This window comes from Panthera uncia, chromosome E1 (assembly GCF_023721935.1).
Source record: "Panthera uncia isolate 11264 chromosome E1, Puncia_PCG_1.0, whole genome shotgun sequence".
Taxonomy (NCBI): domain Eukaryota; kingdom Metazoa; phylum Chordata; class Mammalia; order Carnivora; family Felidae; genus Panthera; species Panthera uncia.
Window position 1 is genome coordinate 46137493 of NC_064814.1, and position 24527 is coordinate 46162019.

General features: G+C 53.9%; 2 protein-coding genes across 3 annotated transcripts in view; both read right to left on the reverse strand.

Annotated features, from left to right (window-relative positions):
• Positions 1 to 1373, reverse strand: part of CAMKK1 (calcium/calmodulin dependent protein kinase kinase 1) — a 28881-nt gene extending 27508 nt beyond the window's left edge. Inside the window, exon 1 of the mRNA XM_049636831.1 lies at positions 1253 to 1373. The gene's annotated coding sequence lies outside the window, so the exon portion shown is untranslated. The remainder of the gene's footprint in view (positions 1 to 1252) is intronic.
• A 3727-nt stretch (positions 1374 to 5100) lies between these two features.
• Positions 5101 to 21011, reverse strand: P2RX1 (purinergic receptor P2X 1). 2 transcript variants are annotated; one of them, XM_049636837.1, is made up of 12 exons: positions 20586 to 21005; positions 11766 to 11913; positions 11402 to 11473; positions 10890 to 10959; positions 10545 to 10641; positions 10164 to 10244; positions 9763 to 9904; positions 7896 to 8023; positions 7396 to 7486; positions 6903 to 6968; positions 6459 to 6560; positions 5101 to 6344 (listed from the first exon to the last, which is right to left on the reverse strand). In XM_049636837.1, exons 1-12 carry the CDS (start codon positions 20720 to 20722, stop codon positions 6279 to 6281), a joined length of 1200 nt encoding a protein of 399 aa, XP_049492794.1. In that variant the 5' UTR covers positions 20723 to 21005; the 3' UTR covers positions 5101 to 6278. The 2 variants fall into 2 exon arrangements, with proteins under 2 accessions (XP_049492794.1, XP_049492795.1); XM_049636838.1 differs by lacking the exon at positions 10164 to 10244 and having other exon boundaries at positions 20586 to 21011.
• Positions 21012 to 24527: the final 3516 nt, after the last annotated feature.

A 24527-nucleotide genomic window follows, 5' to 3' on the forward strand; every position in this document is an offset into this window, starting at 1 on the left:
CTCTTTCATGACCACTGAGTAAGGATTTCAGAGGGGGAGTGGATGGAAGTTCTCACTATGCATGACAGAAAGCCATTTTCTGGCTGAGACTCAGGGCTTGGCCTTGGAGGGGTTCGTGGACAGAGACCAGGAGGCCTCAAAAACCGGAAGATGCTTTTGAGCAGGGGAATGACTCAGTTGGATGAGGTTTAAAATGATCCCCCTGCCTGCTGTGGGTACTGAGAGAGAGAGGCGAAGGAGGAGGCAGAGGTCCCCAGAGTCTGTGGGCCTAGGACACAGTCTGACACACAGTGGGTGTTCAATCTGTATCTGCCGAATGAGGAGTGAGGGCCGTGTGGGGGCCAGTGCATCCTCAAGGACACAAGCTGCGTGCTCCTCCCAACTCCCCAGCCCATTTGGCAGATACACAGCCGCATATGCACCCACCAAGACATAGTCCTGTGACCTGGGACACAACCTTTTCTACACACCTCTGTACCCTCAAGGCACACACAGACGCCTCCCCAGATAGGCGCACGCCGACGTCCACGTCCATGTGATCGGCCCTCACACACCACTCCATCCAGTCATGCACTCCCCTCACACACACAGGCACACTCGTGTCCACGTGACACACACACCCACCTCCAAACACCACACACAGGTCCCTGCGCACGTGTGCACCCTTCCAGCCACCAGTTCTGTGGCTATCAGGCCCCTGAGGCCGCAGCGCCCGCTTTCGCCGCTCCCCTCCACCCCGCTCCATCCAGGGGAGGACTGCGCAGCTAAAGCCACCCGCCACATCTGTCCCATTCATCCACCCCCTCTCCGCCTCTCCCCAGCTCTTGCAGGAAGACTCGGCGGAGGGCCGTGTAGGAGGAGCACTCAGCGCAGATCCACACGTGGGTGCACAGATCTGGGCCCACTCCGCATAGATACGGCCTCCCACCCACAGCTGGGGCGGGGGTGGGTAGTGCGCCGGGTTATGAACGCAGTCCCGCAGACTAGAGCTGGGGAAGGGACGCAGACGGCGGGGCGCCCGCATAGATGCGGTCCCGGCTGCCGGCGCCGACAGAAGCAGGCTCCGGAAAGCACCCAGTAGATCCGGCCCCCCAAAAGGGGGAAGGATCCCCGCACCGATGCGGTCCCAGCTGCCCTCGTTAGACGCGGCCTCATAGACCGTCCCTCTTCCCTGCAGGCTCCGCCGAGCAGACGTTCAGGTGTTCGTCCCCTCCCGCTCCCTGGCCCTGGTCCCCTCCCCACCGACCCCTACCTCGGCGCCCGGCGACAGTCTCCGCGGCCCGGCGGGCGACCAGGCTCGCTCCCGCGGCTCGCGCCCCGCCCCACCCGCCTCGCCAGGGCTGGGATCGCGGAGCTCAGACTGCCGGCGCCGCTCCTCCAGACAGCGCTCCCTCCCTCGCTCGCCGCCGCGCCCGGCCCTCGCTCATTGGTCCGGCTCCGCCGCCCGCGGCGCCGTCCAATCAGTGCCGGGGACTCCTGCCCGGCTCCTGGAGGGGAGGGGCCACGGCGGGCAAGGGCTCCGGAGGGGCCCCTCCCCCTGCGGCGGGGCTGGACCTCCTCACGCCCCCGTCGCCCCAATTAAGGCCGCCTGGGCTCCCCCCAAATCCCTCCAAGCCGCGGTCTGGGCCTCTCAGCCGGGCCTGCGAGGTCCGAGTGCTTACCTCCCCAAACCTTTTGTCTCCTCCCGTCTCGGCCTGGCTGGGGCATGGGCGCTTCGCGGGTGGGGAGTTGGGGGTGGAGATGCGCGGTGCTTACTAGGTGAGGGGCAAAGTGAGATCCGCGACTGAGGGATGCGGCAGAGGTTGGGCGCCAGGGAAAAAGGCCAAGAATGGGAGACTCAGGACTTGAGCCTTCTGCTGGGTGGGGGGTAGGGGAAAGGCGAAGTGGTTTATCACAGAGTGTTGGGGTCATAGTTGGATTCATGTTTGGGGAAGGGCTCTATGAACAGGCGGCAGGAATGGCCTAGTTGAAGCGGATGGGATGGAAAGAACTCAACAGGACGTCCTGACCTTCACAGGGGCAATTCCTGGGGATTCCGCCCACCCCCATACCTCTCCTCGGGATTGCTCAACAATTCTTGGTTCAATTATGCAAAGTTCCCTTGTGAATCCTCTGGCACCTCACCCCACCACCTGCCCAATGTCATGGGAGAGCCCCATGTCACTCCCCCAAACCTGGCCTCTTGTGTCCCTGTCTCAGTCGGGAGCCAGAAAGCTGGGAGTCCCCCTAGCCTACCCCTCCCCGCAACCAGTCCTGTTGAGGATACCTCTTAAACGTGGCTGGAAACCATCCACTTCTCACCGGCTCTCTGCCTCTATGTTAGCTCAGGCCACCATCTTGCTGCACCTGGATTGCTGCAGCAGCCTCTTCTTTGGCCTCCGGTCTCACTCCTCCTACTAGCCTTTCTCCATTCAGCTCCTGCTTAGGAATCTTCTGTGGCTCACCGGTATTCTAAGAATAGGTCTCAACAAGACCTCCATGACCTCAGTCCTAACCACCTGCCTGTCTAACTCCTTTCAGGGCTTGGTTCAATGTCCCTTCTGCCAGGAACTCTTCCCTATGACCTCCTCACTGCCCAGCATGGCTTAGCAGCCCCTCCTAGGGACTTCCCTGTACTCAGCATTCGTTTACCTGCCTATTCCCCCTCTGGACAGGGTCTGTGTCTGATTCACCCAGCATACAGTCTGACACATCGTGAGCATGTAGGTGCTCAAAAGATGTTTGTCTAATGAATAATTAGATATGGCACTTGGGTTGGATATGTGAGAGTAGCGTTTAGGAAAGAGGGCTGGACCAGAAAGACACTTTTGGAAGTTGTCAGAAAAGACCCCTCATGGTAAGTAGAGCCATGGAAAAGGGTGAGATAACTCAGAGCAAATAAAGCAGAGGCCAAGGATGGAACAGTTGCTTTTAAGGGGGAAAGATTTCTGTACCAAGTAGGATCAGTTTTGACTTAGGTAACAAAAATTCCCATATAAGCCTCAGAGAAGATAGTCCAAGGCTAGTATGTCAGCTCTGTTCCACAAAGACCTTCCAGATGTGGCTCTTTCCACGCCCTTTTCACTCCAGCAACCCCTTGGTATGACTCTCGTCCTCATGGTTCAGGATAATGGCTAGAGCTCCAGTTGTCACATATGCATCCCTTGCAGTGGATGAAGACAAGGATGAAGAAGAGGGCAAAGGATCTGCACTAGCTCTCTTTTAAGGAAAGGTCCCAAAAGGTGTCACATGCTACTTCCACTTTTATCCCATTAGCTAAAACAGTCACATGGCCAGAGCCAGGTGCAAGAGTAGTCTGGGAAATGCAGTTTCCATTCTAGGCAGCCACATACCCAACTAAGAACCAAGGGTAGCATCACTGTAGACTAGATATCCAGGGACAACTAGTTGACCCCACTATTGAAAGAGAGGCTAGATGGAGAGGCAGAGCACTACTGGTGTGTGAGGCTCTGTGCTAGGCACCTTACATATCTTATCTTACCCCAACCTGAGTAGAGGCTATTATTATCCCTGCCTTGTAGAGGAGCTTGGAGAGTGAAGCAACTTGCCTAAGGACATACAGTGACCCTTGGCAAAGCTGCAATTGAAAACTGTCTTTTCTTTGTGTACTGGTCTGGCTGGAAATTCAGGAGAGGGTGGGTCCTAGGAGCTGTTGGAAGGAAATCTTTTAACAAAGGAGGGCTTGGTCAACAGTGTCAGAGGCTGACAGGCCAAGCAGGATACGGGCTGAAGTGTCTGCTTGGATTTGGCAGCAAGGACGCTGTTGGTAACTTTGCCAAGGGCATTTAGGAGAAGTGGGGGTGGCCGCTGGAGACCAGCTGCACAGGGTGGGATGCAGAAGGAAGTGTAGAAATGTGGGTCTTTCTGGAACAGTGGCAGTGAAGGGAGAGCACGCAGAGCTGCAGAAGAACAAGGGTCCAGAGGAGGCAGAAAGGAGGAGTAAATGCAGGTATTGGCAGAAAGGAGAGGCAGCCTCTACCGGGAGGCCTTTGGGCTAGATAGAAGGGTTGGATACAAAGGAGGAATCCTCTGCTCATTCAGGAGGGAAGAGGGCAGGAGTTGCAAAAGCAGGTAGGACTGGAAAAGGAATGAAGGGAAGAAGAAGGAGTTCCTGTCTTGTAAAATCTGAGGGATGGTTCTTGGCTGGGGAAGAGGGTAGAAAGCCAAGGGCCTGAAGGACAGGGAAGGGGCTAGCCTGTGCCATCCAATATCATTTCTTACTGCCGCTAGCCACGTGTGGTGATTTAAAGTAATTAAAAGTGAATAAAATGAGAGGCTCCTGGGTCGCTCAGTCGGTTAAGTGTCCAAATCCTGATTTCGTCTCAGGTCATGACCTTATGGTTCGTGAGATCAAGCCCACGTCTGGCTTGCGCTGACAGTGCAGAGCCTGCTTGGGATGTTCTCTCTCCCTCTCTCTCTCTGCGCCTCCCCCTGCTTGCATGCTCACACGCACACTCTCTCAAAATAAATAAGTAAACTTAAAAAATAGTGAATACAATTAAAAATTAAGTTCCTTGGTTGTACTAGCCACGTTTTAAGTATCCCGTGGCCACATGTGGTTAGCGAATACTATTTTGGGCTGCACGATAATGTTTCCATCATTGCTATTGGACAGCATGGGTCTAGATAGAGCACGGTGATGGGGGGGGGGGGGCGGTTCCCAGAGATGCTGCCTGGCCATAAGTCTAGCGTGCAGGTCTTGCCACAGCAGAGCTCCTGGAGGATCCCTCCACACTACCTCCATTCAAGACCTTCCTCCTCTCTTTGGGATTCTCTCAGACCTCCCTCCTGGGACAGCCAGCCCCATTCTTATCCTTGCTGTCATGAGGCCACTTCTGAGGGTATCTGCTTGTCTGAGTGCCAGGCCTCTCAAAGCTGTGGGAGGGGCATACGGAGGACCAGGAAGAGCTCCAATGTTCGGGTACAGTGGCCCATGGACAGAGGTGAGCCGACCTCCAGTACTGCCCCTGCTGGACTGAAGACGTAAATATTGGCTCACCACTGTCTACCAAGAGATGCAGAGGACCTCAGAGATCTCTCAACTCGGCCCCCCACATTTCACAGATGGGGACACCTAGTTTCAGAGAGGGAAAAGTGGGGAAAAGTACAGAAGGCAGAGGTTTGTCCTCATTCCTTTTATTGTACTCCGCCCCTCACTTTCCCCAGACCTTGTGTTCAAACAGAACTGGGCAGGCCTTAGGCGCTGAGGCTGGGACAGGAGTAGGAAGCCCAGGATTTGGCCAGGTCTCCACCCCAACCCGAGGTAGCTGAGTAAGGATTCATGGCTAGAAGGGACGGTCTCAGCCTGACACACTTGGGGAGAAGCATATCCCCATGGAGGTGCTGTGGCATGGACCATGTGTCTGTACTCGAGGGCATAGGTACGTTTAGATGGTTGTGTTTGCAGGGCTCTAGCTGTTCAAAAACAGAGTGTGGATGGGAAAGGGGTGTGCATGTGGATGAGTGTGTGTACGGGGGTGTGTACGTGAGACACCACGTGGCTTATAAACACACCGCACACCTGCTCAGTACCTGCATCTGCGAGGCCATGCAGGCCCAGGCTGAATCTGATACCTAATCAGAGGCAGTTCTTGAACTTATATCCTGAAAATGGTCTGGAGTTTGCCATCCTTACAGATCTGTGGCCAGCCCTACAGATTCTGGTTGAGGAGGTCTGAGGTGGGCCCAGGTGCCTGCACTGTCGATAAGCTCCCTAGGCAAATCTGGGGCCAGTAAGAAATGGGGCTTACGCAGAGCTGTCCAATGGAACTTTCTGCAGTATTCTATGTGGTTCAATATGACAGCCGCTAGACACATGTCTATTTAGCAGTTGTGATGTGGCTAGTTTTAGGAACTGAATTTTGTATTTTATTCAATTTAAGTTAATATAAATTTAAATTGTCATCATGGCTAGTGTCTGCCATATGGGAAAGCATGGATCTAGAGACGTGAGGCAGTGTGGTAGCGTGAGGGCCCAGAGAGAGAAGCACACTTCTCTGACACAGGAGTGTGAGAGGAGACTTGCCCAGCCCCAGTTGCTCTAGACCAGGAGTGGCTGAGGCTGGGTGAAGCTCCCTTGGAGGTTGTGGAGTTGGGGCCAGAGCCCAGAATTGCACAGGTCTCTCCCAGTGTCCACGCTGAGCCGCAGGCAACCTAGTGTCTGCCTGGCTAAGAGGTTGGAGAGCTCCTGAGGAGACCTCTGTGTCCTGGCTGGGACCCCACCAGGGCCCCCGCCTGAAGCGTCATGCTGTGTCCGGTTAGGAGTCAGGGGCCGAGGGTCAGGATGTCTTCATGTTGTCCTGCAGGCCCAGGGTGGAGCTGGTGGCCGCGGGGTCATGCTCCCCCTGTGTAAGCATTGGAGGAGATAAAAAGTCAGCTCCAGGGAAGCAGCTGGCCCCCCCCAACACAGACACGTGGGCCTAAGACCTCAGAAAGGCCCAACTCAGGGATTCTCTTACCGCCCCCGGCCCCATGTCCTCCGCATACTTGAACTTCTTCTGCTTGTAGTAGTGCCTCTTGGGCAGGATGTGGAGCAGCAGCAGGTCACAGAGAACCGTGGCCTGAGGGCAGCGAGATGGTGGATATAACATGGTGGCGAGGACCGAGCCCTCCACAGCCCACATCGGTCCCTACTGGCTGTGGGGGCCTGGCTCAGTCCTGCCCTATCCACACCTTAGGTTTTGAAGGGGGCGGGGGGGATGATGCTCTGTTGTTCCCTCAGGGCATCAAGATCACCCCAGCCCACCTCTGTCCTGCCCCAGCTCTGGGCCTCAGTTTCTGCAGACATACTGTGGGTCTGAGGCAGTGGGGTAGGCACAGTAGGGGTGAGAGACTTGGCTGCCACCGAGATGTGGAGGAGGGACTAACCCCTGGCACCGTGGCCCCGTGATTCTAACACTTACCACTCCAAAGATGCCAATCCCAGAGCCGATGGTCGTCATCGTGGGGATGATGTCAAACTTCCCAGCCTGGTGGCAGGGCCCAGGGAGAGAAGAATTAACAGTCAGAAGGAGCCAGGTAGACGCGGCCTTTCTCAGAAACCCTAAGGCCAGACCTGGGGCAAGGGGCTCCCCATCTGCCCCCACCCCCGCCATCAGCTGGCCCCACAGACTGCTCCCCACAGCTCTAGCTCTACATGGGGACCCAGCTGCTGGTTAGAAGCACTGGGTTTTGACCTTGGCTCTGCCTCCCTGGATACAGGGAGGTAGTGGAGGAGGTGAGGTCACAGACTGGAAAGACCTGCCCTCAGCAGGTATCCGGGTCCATCTGTTATTAGAAGTAAAAGTACCGAATGAAGCCCAGTCAACTTCCCATTGTCCATAACCGTGGACACCTAACAAGCACTCACGGGAACTGAGACTGTGTCTCTGGCTGTCCCTCGCACCGGACACTCACCTTGCCATCCACGAGAATGTCAAAGCGAATCCCAAACACCTTGAAGAGGTGCCGGTGGTTGGTCCCGTTTTCCACGAAGTGCCTGGCAAACCTTGGGGAAAGGGTGAGGTTGCAGAAATGAGTGATGGAGAACAGTTTCAGGTCCAGCGTTCTCAGAGCTCAGCAGGAGCCCTCAGAGGTTTGTGAGGACAGTCCCATGCCCCCCAACATTCATTCCGGGAATGCTGTGTTCCACCTTCACCCTAACTCCTGAGGTCGGCAATTTCCCCTGCCAGCCCTGGCCAGGCAGGCCTCAAAGGGCGGAGCTCAGGCTGCCAAGGTCCTGTTCCCTGTGGGCTCCCTGCTTGGCCAGTCCCAGGAGAATGGGAGCTGTCCGGCTTCCTCTGCTTCCTTCCTGGGCACACTTGCTTGGCCTCAAGGGGTTCTGGGACCCCAAGGAAGGGTGCACCGGTGGGGTCCTGCACCTGAAATTGTGTGCACCTGTTCAGGGGGACAGGCACCTGAAATTGAAGCCTGGAGACAGGTTTTTCTCCTCATACAGTCCGTGGAACTCGTAGATGGGCTTGCAGTGCTGTACCTGCCAGTCCAGGTCACAGTTCCAGTCAATGGTGATGCCTACCACGCCGCCCTGCAGGGACACGGGTGTTTAAGATCCAGGATTTCGGGATCAAGAAACTCCTGTCTTATGCCGATGCCAGCAATCTCTTGAGTGGGGCGGGGGGTGGGGGGAGCATTTTTTGTTTGTTCAGGAAGAGACTTCGAGAAGCTGCTTCAGGGTGAAGGTCCTGTCAGTTTCGCTGGCCCCACCTCCCATCCATCACACTTCAACTTTCTGATGGTTTCTAGAACACACCAAGTTCTTTCTACCTCAGGGCCTTTGCACATAAAGTTCCCTTAGTTCCAAAAGGCTGGCTCTTTCTTATCTTGTGGTCACCTTCTCTGAGGGGTCTTCCCTAACCACACCTTCCAGTCTCAAATGTGTGCCTGTTATTCCCTCTGTGTTTTCTCCTGGAACATTTGCCAGTTTGAAATCATATATTTATTTCGTGTGATTATTAGCCCATCTCCTCTAAGACTGTATGCTCCATGAAGGTGGGGCTGGCTGTCTCATTTGTCACTGACTCCTGAGTTCCTAGTGAAAGTCACAGCATGGAAGGCAATCGTGTTGAATAGTGAGTCTGTCAAGACCTGGGCTAGGAAGAGAAAACTTGAACAAGTAAAGCTCCTCTGGGCAAGGCAAGAATCAGGGACACGCAGGGTTAGGCTGAGCAACAGGAGTGCTGGGAAGGGGTCAGAGTGAGAGGAGAGCTGGGCAACTAAGCAGGAGGCAGGTACGCAGGCATCTGTAGATGATGGGGAAGGGTAAGAAGTGCAGGTGACGGGGAGATTTTAGGGACAGGGAGGTCCAACATTCAGCTTTCGGGTGGCATGTGTTGCTCCAGTGTAACCCCCTCCAGGGTTTGGCAAGCTGAGGCCAGAGGGCCGAGTCTGTCTGCGTATCATCCGTGGCTGCTTTTGCCCTACAGCAGCTGACTTGAGTGATTGCAACACGGTCCATACAGCCTGTGACGCTGAAAATACTTACTCTCTGGCCCTTTAAAGAAAAAGTTTGCTGGCCCCTGTGCTAGACGTGTTGTGTGTGTATGTGTGATATCACAGAAAATAAGCTGATTTCCTGCCCTAAATGGGCACCTGCAGGAGAAGGATGATAATGATCACGTGGGAACATGTACAGGGGGGGGGGGGGAGGGGGTTGCCACATGCCAGGCAGCACTGAAGTGCTGTCCCACGTGTGAGCTCACTTGATCCTCAAGACAACCCCCCTGAGCCTGGTACTGTTATTGTACCCACTGTGTAGGTGCAAAAGCTCAGTCACACTCAAGGTAAAAGACTAGTCTGAGGTCACATTGCTCGTTAGGGGCAGAGACAGGATTTGAACCCAGTCAGATAGGTCTGCGCTCCTTATAAGGTACTGCTTCTCTCGGAGCCCCAGGTGACTGTGCAAATTCCAGCTTCTGGAATTCCCAGGAATCCTGGGCAGGGTGCAGGATTTCTCAGGGCCATGGGTCATGGAATTCAAGCTGCTTTTACCTAATATTTAAAAAACAGTGTGACCTCAGCAAACATCCAGGTGATAAGATCTGCCCACATCCAATCATTCTGGGTGCCTCCTCCGTGTCAGGTCCATGCCAGGCTGGCTGAGGACTCAGGCCTGACCCTCAGGAGTGCCCAATATTAGGGAATAGATGCATATATATACTCAGCCCTCACCAGAGAGGCTGGAGGGGGGCACTACCTGGGACTTAAAAGCCTTCATTGACCTGATGATCCCAGGACCCAGCCTTCCTCACTCGCCTGGCACCATACCTTTTCAGCCAGGGTGCTAAAATTCTGTCCTGACTCTTGTACCACATAGCCAAGCTTGAAGACGGGGCACAGTGGGTGCAAGGCCTTGTGATAGAGGCAGGTCCTCATGTAGGCCGCATCCACCTCTTCCACCAGGTTGCGCCTATAATGGGAGTGGAGAGCATCAGTGGCCGCAGAACGCCAGCTGGGAGGTTGCCCACCATGCCCCAAAGCTCTGGGGATCCGTCACAAATTCCACTAAACCCCACCCTTGGAGACTAAAAGCAGCCCACCCGAGGGGCCCAGCTCAGGCTTCTGTCTCCAGAGTGAAATCAGCAAGAGTAGAAGGTGACAGAGACAGTCAAGACCAGCTGGAACAGCCTCGAGGGGCTCCTGCATTTCTGCCCCCTTTTCCCACAAACCTGTTGACCTTGAAGCGTGGAAAGCTGATGCTGTTCTTGATGAAGAGAGTGAAGTTCTCGGCCTCTTGGAGAAGGGCAGGGCTGGAGGAGACTGCACTCACTCACTGCCCCCTCCCCAGGAGTCCCCCGTGCGCCCACCAGAGTTTGTCACGGGTGTGGGGGTGTGATAACCTATGGGATCTTCCTGTGGCCTTGGCTTTGTGGGAGATGGGTGTGCTGTAATGACCAGGGGCCAGGGGGATCATTGGCTTGGGCCATACAGATGGGGTAAGGGTGGGGTTGGAAGAAGGCAGGACAGATCGTTTCCAGAACTGGATCCGGATGCCCCTCTGTCTGGGTTAGGGAACCTGCTTCTAGCTCCCTGGATGGATAAGGCATTACCGTGGGACGTTGTCGTCCACCTCCACGGGACACCAGCCAAAGATCTCACATGTCTGCACGGTGTCGTTGAAGGCCACACACTTGCCTGTGCGGATACCTGGAACAAGGGAGGAACCCGTGGGTGCTCATCCCAAGCTGGGGATACAGAGGAGGCCCCTCATCCACAAGAGCCCCCAGTGATGGGACACCCAAGAGCAGAAACCTGAGGACAGAAATGTGTCTGGGTCTGGGACAGGGTAGGCCAAGGCTAGGATGGCAGCAAGGGAGAGAGCAGGAAGGATCTGCTGGTGGAGGAAGCTTGGAGCTTCAGGGCTGTGCAGGGGGACAGGAGGAGGCTGAGCTTACCTTGGGCCTTCCTTTCTGCCTTCCCTGGGGTGCAGCCAGTGTCATTTGTGCATAGGCCCCCTTCCGGGTGCTAAGGGAAGGGAGAGTTGCTGGTCCTAGGCCCCTTGGGTGGGTTCTAAGAAACTCTCCTCTCACCCCCAGGGCCCTAGGGAAGTCGTGGGGCAATCTTGGAGCACCTTGGGGTGAACTTTGCTTACAGCTTCCTCCTCCCCCCAGACCCCTCCCAGGACCCTTCTGGGCTCATGTCCAGCTGCCCTATTACCAGTGTCAGCTGGCAGGGAACAGGGACATTAGGGTTTGGGGATTGGGTGAGCACGGAGGCTCAGCACCTTGCTTGACACACAGCTGGGAGGGAAATCTCGGATTGTTACTTCGTGTGAGTCTATGCCTAAAATTTCACCACTGCAGTCTCCTTGGGAATCCTATCTTCAACCCCCAGGGGGACCTTCTCTTCCATGTTATTTTTCCCTGGGTCCAGGAAGCGGGGAGAGGGGATGGGTAGCAGTCCTCACCTCTGCACAGTAGCCTTGAACCTGCCGGGGGGTTGCAATGAAATTCGTCATGATCACAAAGGAGCTGTCCCCCTGGAAGTGAGGGGCAGGGGAGGGGAGACCAGGGCTCTGAGTTGGGAGAACAGCACCCCCCCAGAACCTAAGCACTGCCCCAACAAGCCCTCAGAATCCACATGATACCCAGCGGCCTCCATAACAGATGATGGCAGAGTGGGATGATATAACAACCTGTTTTTGGTGGTTAGGGAAGCTGAGGCCCAGAGGGAGATAGGAGCTGGACTGGTCCCATCTGTTATTGGACAGAGTCCAATCCTGCTCCGAGCCAGGCCCTGTGGGTGGAAGGTGTATCCCTGAGCCAGCTCACCTGGGCTGGGAAGACGTAGTCAGCTACATCCCAGACTTGGGGGCCCAGGCCTGGGAGCTGTGTCACGGCCAGACCCTTGAGTTTCACAGACACGCTGCTGATGAGGCCACTTGAGGTCTGGTAGCCTTTCTCGTAGACAAACACCCACCTGTGGAGTGTTTTGGGGGTTAAAACGACCAGAGCTGTGCAGAACCATTCAAAGATGGCATGAGGTTACATGGGCTGCTGCCCTTGCTGGCACCAGCTAGACACGTCAAATCCTTTGCCCTCCTGTCTCCAGAAGCATCTCTGAGCCACTCTTTGCTCCTAAAGCTAACATCTTGGGCTGGGGGCAGGAGAGCCTCACCTGCCTCCCTGAGCTGGCCTGTACCTGAAGTTCCACCCTGCTTTTCCCCCGGAAAATACTAATTCCCAGGGAGGAGAACTGCTGAAGGACTCTCTCAGATCCTTTTCCAAGAAGCAGGATTTTCTGGGGCCTGGAGGCCAAGCTTCTGAGACCATAATCCTTATGCCAGAGTTCTCCTTCCTTCCTAAGATTCTCCCACTGAGACCTAGCAGAGCATGATGGCTGAGAACCTGGTATTTGGTGCCCAAGAGCCTGCATTGGAACGCCAGCTACACTACCCATGGCTGTGTGATTTGGGATAAACTCTTCAATCCCTCTATGCCTCAGTTTCCTCATCTGTAAAATGGGAATAATAATAATAGTACCAATATTACTTGTGGCTTAATGCACATAGATCACTTAGAGTGGGGACTGGCAGGTGCGGTAAGTGCTGTAGAGACATTAGCTATGATTATCTCAGCCACGCTGGGAGCCCCTGGCAAGGGGGACTGGAAGAGAAACAGAGGGGGGCAAGTGGCCCTCAGAAGAGCTTGTGTTATCTGGCTCCATTTGAGGCCTTTGTGGGAGTGACTCAGGCTGGAGGCCTCCCAGCTGTCTTGGGACATTCTGGCCTTCCCTTCCAGCATGAAGAACCCCTGTTGTTTTAGGTTCTTCACTTTCCATCTGGGAGGTTCAATGAAATTTACCTCCGTCCTAACCTTGGGGGCTGGAGGGTGGGGCACACGACCAAGGCTTGCCAATCAATGTTCCATCGCCCTAGCAACAGTGATGGGTCTAAAGATGGACACACAACCTGGGGAGTTTCAGCAATGAGGCCAGGGTTTTTCTGGGAATTACTTGGAAAGAGACATCCTTTCTGCAGGATAGCAAAACAATGTAGCTATAAGACCAAAACTAAGGTTAGGCATTTTGCTACCTCACGGAGAGAGTAAACCTGAGAATGAAGCCAACTTAGAGGAAAGTCAGGCCAGGAGATGGAGAGGGCAGCCTCCTGATAATGGTTGAGCTCCTGGATCTAGCCATGCCTGAGGCATGTTAAAAAAAATTTACTTCTGGACTTTTCTGTTACATTAGCTAATAAATTCCCTTTCTTTATTTAAGCCAATTTGGGTTTGGTTTCTGTTACTTAACAACTGAGGATCCTGGGTATGCCCCATTTCCTTCAGGAGAGACTGCATGGAGATTCAGGGTAACTCTGTGTGTGTGTGTGTTTGTCCATGTGTGGTGCCCGTCAGAGTGTGTAGCTATGTATCTCCAGGGGAAATCTGTAAGCACACCTGTGGCTGTGTCTGACTGTAGGCAGGTATGTTTATATCCCCTTCATCCCTCCCCCTACCCTCAGCCCACCTGTCCAAGCAGAGCTCAAAGCCTCTCTCCTGCGTCCCAGAGCTCAGGCCTGGTAGCAATTCTCTGGGCATCTTAGTCCCAGAGCTTAGCTTTTTGGGGGCTGTCTTCCTGCCCCAGGGCCCAGAAGTCATCCCACCCGTCCATCCCTCTCCAGTCCCATAGTCCATTCTTCATCTTCTTTAAGTCCCTCCCCCAGCCTGGCTCTGGAGGTGCCCCCAAGCCTAAGCATGGTCACTGCTGCCCCCTGCAGGTCCCAGATGGAAACAGGTGAGGCATGACAAAGGCCTCGAGTCCTCAGTGCTTCCAGCCTCATCAGGGAGAGTTGGGGACATCACCTACTGCTACCCTCCTTAACCTCTTTCCTCCAGGGACGATTCTGGATTAATGCCCAAGCTCAGAGGAGCTGTTGGGGGTGATGGGGAGCTGCTCCATGTCCTGATCCCCTATAAGAGGGTCACAGGTCTCCCTCTCTGCAGCCCCCACCCAACATCTCAATAGAATTTCTCTCTGGGTCCAATACCAACTCCTTACAGTATAGATGGGGAAACGGAGGTCTGAGGGAATGTCCTTCCCAAGTCAGGGGCAGACCCCAGGCTTGAGGTCCCGGCCCAGGTCTCTGCCCCTCTCCACTGAACAGCCCAGCATCAGCATGTCTGCTAGGAGGCAGGAGAGTGGAGCCACACCACGGCTGTGTGCAGGGGCTGATACAGTCACTCTTGGCTATGCCCGCCCCCGTGGACTGTCAATCCTGGGGGTAAAATGGTAAAGTCAATCTGACATCAATGACCTCGGTTCTGATAATAATGGATTAACCGTGGCATCAGCCCCCCGCACCCATGCTTACCTTGACCTGGCCTAGCTGTCACCATCAAGGGGGTCTGATGTCAAAGACATGAACATCTTCAGAAGTCCCTCCTTTTCCAGACATTATCTTTCTCATTCTTTCCACCTCATCCTCAGCAATACCCTGTCCTGAGTCTTTTCTCCGACAGCCCCTCATGGAAGACGGCACATAGTGGACTGGCCAAGAAGGACTGGCCAAGTGCCCCCCCTACCCTCATCCCCACCCCCACCCCCAGGGAATAGGAGCCAAGATTAGGGTATCGGCACTGCTGCTTGGCAGCTGTGTGACTTTAGCCTCACCAGGCTAAGGACAAAACCTCTCTGAGTCCTGGCTTTCTCAGTAAAACAGAGTTGATGGCACCTACCTCAAAAATGCTGTTCATTCAACAAATATGAGCAAGGCCCTACCATGCACTCAACTGTGGGCTGGGCCCCAGGAAGAAAACAAGTCTAGGTGACTAGGGGATGTTCTCATGAGTTCTCTTTAAGGAAATGACCATGCAGTAGGCATGTGATAAATAATTCTCTTATTTTCACTGTCTCGAGTCAGTGATTTCTCTCTAAATGTCCATCTGCCCCCATGGCCCTGGCTGCCATCCTCAGCCCAGACAGAACCTCGTGCGAGCTGTCACAGATACATTGTGTCCCCAGATTTTTATCCCTACTTCTGCACCTCTCCTGAGAGATCTAATTCCACACATTCATTTAGTGATTCAACAAATACTTATTTGTTATTTATTCACTGTTCTAGGCACTAAAAATACAGAAGTGAACAAAACAAACCAAAATTCTGCACTCAAGGAACTTACATACATGTCTACATGGCCCACTGCTTTGTGACACACATTCCTTCCCTGTTTCTTGGTCCCTCACCCCAGATATCACACAGGCACCTCAAACTCAAACTCAACCCTTTGCAAAACAGGCTGGCAGTTCCTCAAAAAGTTAAACATGGAATTACCCTTGACTCAGCAATCCCACCCCTAGGTATGTGCCCAACAGAACTGAAAATATGTCTGTGTGAACACTTGTATACAAGTGTTCACAGCAACATTATTCATAAGAGGCAAAAGCGGAAACAACCCACATGACCATACACTGATGAATGAACAAACCAAATGGGGTATGTCCATACAGTGGAATATTATTCAGCCAGAAAAAGGAATGAGCTACTGATACATGTTACAACCAACATGGATGAACCTAGTAAATATTATGTTAAGTGAAAGAAGCCAGACGGGAAAGGCCGCATATTATATGATTTTATTTATATGAAATGTCCGGAGTAGGCAAAATAGGCTGTAGAGAGAGAAAGAATGGAGGGTGATTGCTAAGAAGTGTAGGCTTTCTTTTTTGGACTCGTGAATATTTTGTGGACCTAGATAGTGGTGGTTGTACAACTGTGTGATTATACTAAAACCACGGGGTTGTATATTTTTAAAGGGTGAATGGTATGGCATTTGACTTCTATCTCAAAACAAAAATTCAGTGGGACCAACCTGAATGCCTCATGTCCCCACCGAACTTGCCCCTCTGGTGCCTTCATCTTGGAAGACGGCACCATACCTACTGTATCCCCCTCAAAGCCCAGGTATCATCCTCATACCCTCGTTCTCCATTATCCCCACATTCTTTGGGGCAGATGCCAAGGGAACTTGGGCATGGGACGGGAGGGTAGGTTGTGGCTGGTGGGACACAAGGTGTACCCATGGACTGTAGGCAGCAGTTGACCAGCCCAGGCACATGCTATGGGGCACAGAAGCCTTGGGGAGGGCTAAGACCAGACTCCAGGCATGAGAAGGACTGAATTCACAGCTGGGACCCATGCTGAGTGTTCAGAGGTTAATCAACCTGCAGTCTGCAGATAAGTCAGGCTGACAATTTGTGTTTTTAAACATTTTTAATGAGGCATTTTTAATGCCTCTTCACAGCTGCCCACTTCTGGCCTCCACCCCCACCCCAACACCTGCCTGCCCTGGGCCTTCCCCTGATAGACATCCTTCTATGGCTCCCCACTACCCTCTATGGCTCCCCATGTTCCTCAGCCTGGCGTTCAGAGGCCTGGATCAGTGGCTGTTCTCACCCTCCACTTCCTTTCCCTTCAGTTCTCTCATTATCCATAGCCTAATCCTAGTGACTCTTTTGCTGTTCCTTTCCTGCCCCAGGACCTTTGACCATACCTTGCTTTCCAGCATGAGTGCCTGGACCATGTAGTCACACAACCAGACTCTACTAATCAAAGTATCTCATTTCTTTGACCATAACAATTGGTTTTGTGGTAGGCCCTTGACCTAACCCCTGCCAGTAAGAGTTGGATCTGGGACTTTTGCTGGAACTCTGGAAAATGATACAGTCTTATGCCCCAGGGATGGCTAAGCTGGTGGGACATCAGCCTGGAGTTGCTGGGGGACATTTTGCCACCATGAGGACAGAGAGACTGCCTAAGAATGAAGCCCAGAGGCTTGCAGAGTGGGGATGGCAGAGTGGGGAAGGGGAGAAGATCCTGGCTTCTTTGGAGAACCTAAGTGGGACCAACCTGAACTCCCCACCATTTCCCTGTGGAACTTTCTCTTCCTGTGCTCTCATCATGGAGGATCCAGCCAGGCCTAAAGCCTGCTTTGATTTTTTTTTTTCCAATTATATAAACCACTCAATAGCCCCACTCTTCACTAGGAACCAAAGAAGTCCTGGCCAACTCATTCTTCACTCCTCATTTTTCCTTTGCCTACCCTGTACCCCACCTTTTTCTCATGGAGCCCAACACAGAAATAGGCACAGAGAAGATGCTGTAGAAATGTCCCTGAATGCATTTTTCCCAGCAATAATTTGTATCTATCCTAATCCCTGATTGGTGTGTTCCAGGATTCATATGAAAATCTTAGAAGCATGTGAAATTATCAAGCACTCTGTGTGGAGGTGCACAGGGGGTTAGGAAAGCCAAGAACAGGCTTTCCTGGACTATAGCCCCTAGGCTTCTTTGCTCAAGGTGGTTCTACCACTGTGTTGCCTCTTTCAGGAAGCCTTCCCACACTCCTCTTACCAAGCAGCATTCACAAATCCCACTGGGACTCTCCTGTGAGCTGCAGCCAGACCTCTCTCTTCTCCAAACCAGAGCCCTCCAGGCAGGGACATATCCCAGTACACTCTTGTATGGGCCTGATAGGTCATAGATGACAGCCCACAGCCTATATGCTGAGTTCCAGAGAGCGCATCACCACCCAGGAGATAGTTCTAACTGCAAATTAACCATTTAAAAATATTTTAATGTTTATTTATTTACTTTGTGTGTGTGTGTGTGTGTGTGTGTGTGTTTGAGAGAGAGAGAGAGAGGGAGAGAGAGAGAGAGAGAGAGAGAGAGAGAGACCACAGCAGGGGAGGGGCAGAGAGACAGGGAGAGAGAGAATCCCAAGCAGGCTCCACACTCAGTGCAGAGACCAACTCGGGGCTTGATCTCAGACTGCAAGATCATGACCTGAGTCAAAATCAAGAGTTGGATGCTTAACCAACTAAGTCACCCAGGCGCCCCACAAATTAACCATTTTAATTTGAGCCCAAAAGAGTAACAGCTTAGCTCAGCCCACTGGGGCCTCAGGCCCACTTGCTCGCTCCACTTGCCATGGATTTCCCAGAAGAGTGTGACTGATAGAGAACACAGCCTCAGTTTCCCTCCTCAGAGTCTGTTCGGGTTCTCAGCATCTCAGCCTCTCTGCCTCCATCTCAGTAATTCTCCATCTCTAAGTCTCAGGACCTGTCTCTTCATCGGAATGGTTGTGCTCCAATGTCTGTCCCTCTGTCCAGTTCTGTCTCTCTGTCCGTCCATCCCCCATCTTGTTTGTGCCCTTGTCTCTGGAATGCAGGAGTCTGGCTCTTCTCCCATGCTCCCTTTTGTACCCTGCAGCAACCACAGGACCAGACAGACAGCGGCCTTGGGAAGGGGTGGGGGGGGGGTAAGTAAAGAAAGGCCATTCCTCCTCAGGAATGTGCCTGTGTACAATATCTTTAGAGGGGATCTCCCCGCCCTTGTTTTGTGGAACAGCTGGGAACTTGAAACCTGAGATTGTAAGACCAAGTCCAGGCTGGTTTCCATCTCCAGCTGAGTGGTTAGCAAAGCAGTGGGCAGTGGCCAGATGAGGGTGCCAGAGACAGCAGGAGTTGGACGTCTGGGCTTGTGGGTGGGGTTGTGGGGGGGTGGGTATCGTAGGACACCCTGCCTTCCTCTCTCTGCTATACGCTTGGGCAAGTCGGTACCCCTCTCTGAGGATGTTTCCTTTCCAGGATCTCAAGGCCAACTTTGGAAACTTGCAGCTGGATTCAGAGCTGGTTCAGCCTCTTTCTAGTTGTGAGATCCACACTAAATCACTCATTGTCTCTGAGCATCACCAACACTGAGGAGGCCACATCCATTTGGAAACTGAGTAGACTGTCCTTGGGAGGGAGGAAAGGAAGGAGGGAAGTAGGCAGGTCCCTGTTACTGGAAGTATGTGTTCAGGACTGAATGGTGGCTTGGGGCATATGGTGCAGCTAGGGGTGGGGTGGTGGGAGGGGAGGACTGTCCCTTTCCCTCTGACAGGCTGTGACCAACACACAAGAGGGTCCTGGTGCTGGTCCCAGTGCTGACCTGAAAGCAGAAATAGGGAGCCACGGGGGTCACAGTGAGGACAACTGTCTCCCATCTCTTTGGGTGAAGGATGGGCTGGGCCTGGGTGGGCAACCTCTCTTTTCCCTGGAGGATCAGGAGCGCAGCTAAGGATGAACTTTTAAGCCTGTCCTGTGCCTGGCATCATAGCATCAGTGCCTCACTGCAAAGTTCTCAGAGCCCGTGTGAGGTGGGAAAGGAGAAGGCAGCACCAAGTCTTGGGGGCAGGAGGTCCCAGTTCTAGCTGGGACCCACTGCTCCTTTCTGGAGGAGCTCACATGACATTGCAGATGTCAAACTGGTCTGTGAGCAGCGGGGAGGCAGAGGCTGAAGGTATCAGAGGCCTAGGTCCTGGCTCTGACTCCATCTGACCAGCTCTGAGACCTTGGGGGCCAGATGGGGGTAGAGGGAAGGCTGTTTTGGATAACAGAGGCCCTGGAGGGCCCAGAGAGATATGGTCACTGTTTGGCCTCCTGGTCAGCCTGCCCTGGGCTCCAGTCAGCAGTCCTGGTTTGGTCCCACAGCAAAAATGGGGATATGGAGAGCAGAGGGGCAGGGCCCTCAGAATCACAGAGCAAAATGATTCTGCCGGGCATCCCTCAACCCCTCAGCAGGAGCTGAAACCCTTTCAGTGGCCCTGGGGCCTTCAAGAACCCTTTGCAGCATCACTGTGAGTGGACATGATGATCTCCCCACCTCCACACACATGCAGGGACGAACATGTAAGGTAGCTAGCCACTTTAGCCACAGGACATGCACATGTGGATACCCAACCCCAGGGACACACCCAGTAGGCACATGCCCAGACACATGAGAACACATGCATCCACACAGAGCTCTAGGTACAACACAGATACATACACCACACACACACACACACACACACACACACACACACGTGCTCACACAAGCGCACACATGGGTAAGCCCCTGCCAGGCCTGTCTTGGCTTCTGGGACAGCAAGACTGACTTTAAGAAGATGGCCTTTGCACGGTTCCCAGGACAGCCAGACTGCAGGGGACTCCCACCTTACTTTTGCCTCAGCGGGACAGGTCTCAAGATGCCCATAAAGGAGCGGTCATCCCTGCAACCTGAACTGACCTCCAACCTCTGCCTGACATGCCACCGTTTAGGTGCCAGGTGTTCTGAATTTGGAAGTTTCTTTGCTCTGAGGGTCTCAAATATTGCAGGATGCCTCTAATTTAGGCGGGGCAGGTGGAAGCAGGGCCTTTCCCTCTTTGGCCTATAAAATGGGGTGCGGCCTCCATCTCTTAGTAGTGGCCAGCTTGGCTGGGTGGTCAGAATTAAGACTTGGATGTGGTTTGCTGGGGCCCTGGCCTCCAGCGCCACTCACCACTTGAAAGACTGTTAACAGTGAGTCAGTTCCTTAGAACCCAACGGCTTTGCTTCTTGTTCACCATATGACCCAGAGCAAGGCTTCCCTTCTCTACCTTAGTGTCCCCATCTTGACAGTGAGTTATCAGGCTTCCATTCTTTCCGAATAGCATTACAGTTTGTCACGGAGGATGACAACCGATGGAGAGAAAGAGGGGCTCGTTGGGATCCTGGGGGGCATCCCCGAGCCTGGAGAAAAGGCCCAGGTTGGGAGCTGGTGCAAGAGGGTGGCAGTTAGGGGGCCCAGACTCACCCGATGACGTAGACCAGAACCACGAACTGGATCAGGCGGAAGACGACGCCCACCTTCTTGTTGCGCACGAGCACCATTCGGGGAGTGTCATACTCAAAGAAGAAAGCAGACAGCTCATCCTGGAGCCGCTGTGCCATGGTGGGCCAGGCTAGGGGCTGAGAACTGAGCGCCTTGCACAGCCTTTGCTCTTGAGGTGAGACCACCGTCAACGCCCACGTCTACAGTGGAGCTTCTAGGGGTTTCCTGGTCCCTTAGGAAGGGTAGGGCAAGGCAGCTTGGGGCCAGAGGTCAGGAGTCAGGGGTTAGTTGGAGGCATTTGGATTGAGAAGGAGAATCCTTGGGTGGTCAGAGCAGCTCTTGGCCCCTGGCAGGCAATGGACTGTGGGCCAGCCCTGTCTGTGGACAAATAAATTCCCAAAGATGGATGGGGGCGGGGCTAGTGGGGCCACCCAGGCCCAGCCCCACTGCCCCTCCTGGCTCCGCCTCGGCCCTGCTGAGCCTCCGGAAACAGAAGCTGTTGGCAGGAAAACCACAGGCCACTCGTCACAAGGCAAAGATAAAGCTGTCAACCCCCAACGAACCTGGCAGAACAGAACAGAGCAGGGCCAAGGGCTTGGGTGGAGTGGCCTCAGGCTGAAGCCCTCCCCAAACCGGGGATCCATCCCCATATCCAAACATCCTTCTCATTCTACCTGTGCCCCCAGGTGGGGAGCTCTGTCCCTGGGAGGTTTGCGGCCAGGAGAGCAGAAGAGGACGTAGGACATTTCTGGTCCAGCTACCTGATACTTCCAGAGCCTGTGACAGGACCCCCACCTCTGTCCTTGTAGACCACCTTCCATCCACCTGTCCGAGTCCAAGCCTGGCCTGTGCCCAACCAACCTTAGCATTGGGCTGGCATCTCTATAGCTTACCTCTCCTCTCCCATCACCTGCCCTGTCCTGTCCTAGCCAGGCCTCCACCTCCCTGAAACAAGCAGAGGGAGGCAAGTGCCTAGAAGAGTCAAGGGCCACATCAGTTACACATTGCCATTGGGCTCCCTCAGATGCATCCGGGTAAGCCTAACAGCAGACGGCCTTGGTTAATATCCTTGGCTTTGCCACTAGCTGCCTGTGAGGGCTTGGGTAATTTGCCTCACCTGTCTGAGCTTGTGTCCTTATCTGTGAAATGGGGATGATAATGGATTTCTTTCATAGGTAGAGGCCCTAGCCAGGTGAGTCCCAATAATGCTGAGGACAAAAAAAAAAAACAAAAACAAAAACAAAAACCAGAGGCCACTATTGATCTTGGGGTACAGCCCCTCTGTACCCCTGTCTTCAACCCCAGCTCAGGGCAGGAATGCAAGGTCCTGGGGACTGGGATGGGGCAGAGGCCTCATGTTGGCTTTTGGAGCCAGAGGCCTCCTCCGACCCCATGCCTTGTTTTGCAGATGAAGAAATGAGCTCAGAGAAGAGAAATGAATTGCCCAAGCTCACCCTGGGTGGTACTGGAGGCTTCAGCTTGAAGCAGGAAGGCCTTGCTGGCTGCCCCTCAAACCAGGCCAGGTGTCCTTGGGACTTCCTCAAGAGGTGGGAGTTGGAGGCTGGGTGTCCCAGGGGTGTGGGGCGCTCCCCTGCAGTCCAAACTGCCTCACCCTGAGGGCCGATAAGAGTCTTCTTCATGGCTGGGAAATTAGCTGGGAAATTGCTCTAGTCAGGGAACCATACCCAAGGGCTGGAAATCCCAGGTGTGCCTGAGCAGAGCTGCTCTCTGGATGGCAAAGGCCCCAACCGAGGGCAGGTCCGTGGCCTCTTGCAGCACCCTGGGCCAATCCCCCTTTCAGACAGATCAGTCTCGCCAATCTCAGACTCAACTGTGTGTCCAATGCCACCGTCAAGCGGGGCAGGCCAGAACCATGTCCTGGGATTTTCTAAGCAAAAAATCCAGAGATGCTGGGAGCCAGACCTAAGGGGATCACATCCCCTCGGCCTGGTCTTGATCCCACATAAAAGGGCCTATTCTCTTTCCAGCTGATCCCGTGGCTCTTGGAATAGCAGGTCCCAGGACATGAATTGCTTGTGATGAAGAGCCGGGGTGGATGCTGGCATTACCCGAGCCATCTTTGTATCCCTCTCCTCCCATGATTCCTGGATATTAAGGAGGGCAGCCGGCACTTAGGTGAGGGGAGGAGGAGGGGGCAAGGGAATTCAGGCAGTCATCCTCCAATCTGTATCTGCCCTTTGGATACCATCACCGTGACCTCCTCCACCTCCTCCTCCTTCTTCTCCCCTCTCCCCCGTTCCAAGGAGCCAGCCTTGCTGACAGACAGATGGACCAATGGACAGATGGCTTCCTTTGCCTGGCTAAATTTAGTGGCCGGTGGGGTGCAGAGGGGGCCTCTGCTCATCCTGGAGGCCAGCCCAGGCCCTCAAGGGGTTTCGGCACAAGGCTCCAATGGGTCTCCTTAGCTACTCAGACACCCTTGTTTGGAGCACACACATCTGCTCCTGTTAGAGCCTCAGTTCTTGACCCTGACATTCAGAAAACAGACTGTCATGGAGGATTATTTCGCTTGAGGTTTTCATATCTAGAGCACGCCCCAAAGAAAAAGAAGTAAAAGCAATTGCATTTCTCTTCCCAGATCTCTTTTTTCCTAGTAACTTTGCCAGAGTAAGAGAGGCAGCTGATAGGATCAATGCATCTTTCACTGGTTCTAAAATGCATCTTTCCATCCAGGACTATGTTTTCCCGCCCCTGCCCCCACTCCAGCATCCCCAGGGACAGACATCTGTGATTGTTCTAGGCATTGTGGGGAGCAGGGGTGGGCAGGGCAGGGGTCAGAGTTTACAGGGGATGTGGTGCTTTCACACTCCACAGATTTTATTTAAAACAGCCCTGTGATGTAAGCACCGAAACCCCCATTTTACAGATAAGGAAACTGAGGCTCTAGAAATTGAGTGCCTTGGCTAAGTAGCTCCCATGCTGGCCAGTGGCTGGAGAGGAGGCTCCCCAAAGTCTGAGAGCTTGGCCCAGAGCCCACCCCGAGACTCCAGTATTTGAGAGCTGCCAGACCTTATAAGCCCAAAGGCCAAGTGGCTGGCTCTGGTATTGGGCCAGACCTTGTAGGGAGACAAAGCAGTGCTGCCAAGCCCTCAGCCCCAAGACAGCCTCCTCTGCCTGGCTAAATTTAGCCGCTCTATGGAGTGTAGAGGGGGCCTGTGTCCGTCCTGGAGGCCAGCCCAGGCCCTCAAGGGGGTCAGCACAGATTCCAATGGTCTCCTTAGCCATTCAGGGTCCCAGAGTTGCAGGGATAACACCTCTGCTTGAAGAGTTCAGGCCAGTCCCCCACACCGGGCCCGTCGGTGTCCCAGGGCTCGCTCAACGCCACTCGACTCCTTAGATGATGGCCAGAACAGGGCCCTGGGCCAGTGTACAGACACTGTCAAGCGGAGGTTGTAGGGGACACTGCCAGGCATTTATGGGGAGGCCACAGCAGGGGTCCTCATGGTTGGCCTCTCCCAGACCTTGCACTGCTTCTCTGGCCTCTTCTAACCTCCCCAGCTGTGGGCCATGACCTGGCCGGAGCCCCTTCTCCCCAGCATCTGAGGCATCACAACCCCCTGGTTCTCCTCCATCCTTTTGAGTCATTTCCTCTTGGTCCGCATCCACTTCCTGCCCCTGGAATATGGGGACTCCTTGGGCCGACCTAGGTCCCTGCCCCCTAAACACTGAGCGCTCCTCGGGAGGCTTGTCTCCTTGCCTCCTGATGTTGCTGAAACTTTTACACCCACATGGCAGCCACGTGCCCACCCACCTCCTCGGGCTCCTACCTCTATCTTTTCTTCTAAATCCAACTGTATTGAGGAGTAACTGACATACAATAAAATGTACCCATTTTAGGCACAGAGTTTGATGAGTTTTGACAAATGCATGTAACCCCCACCCCCACCCCTGTCATCTGTCACC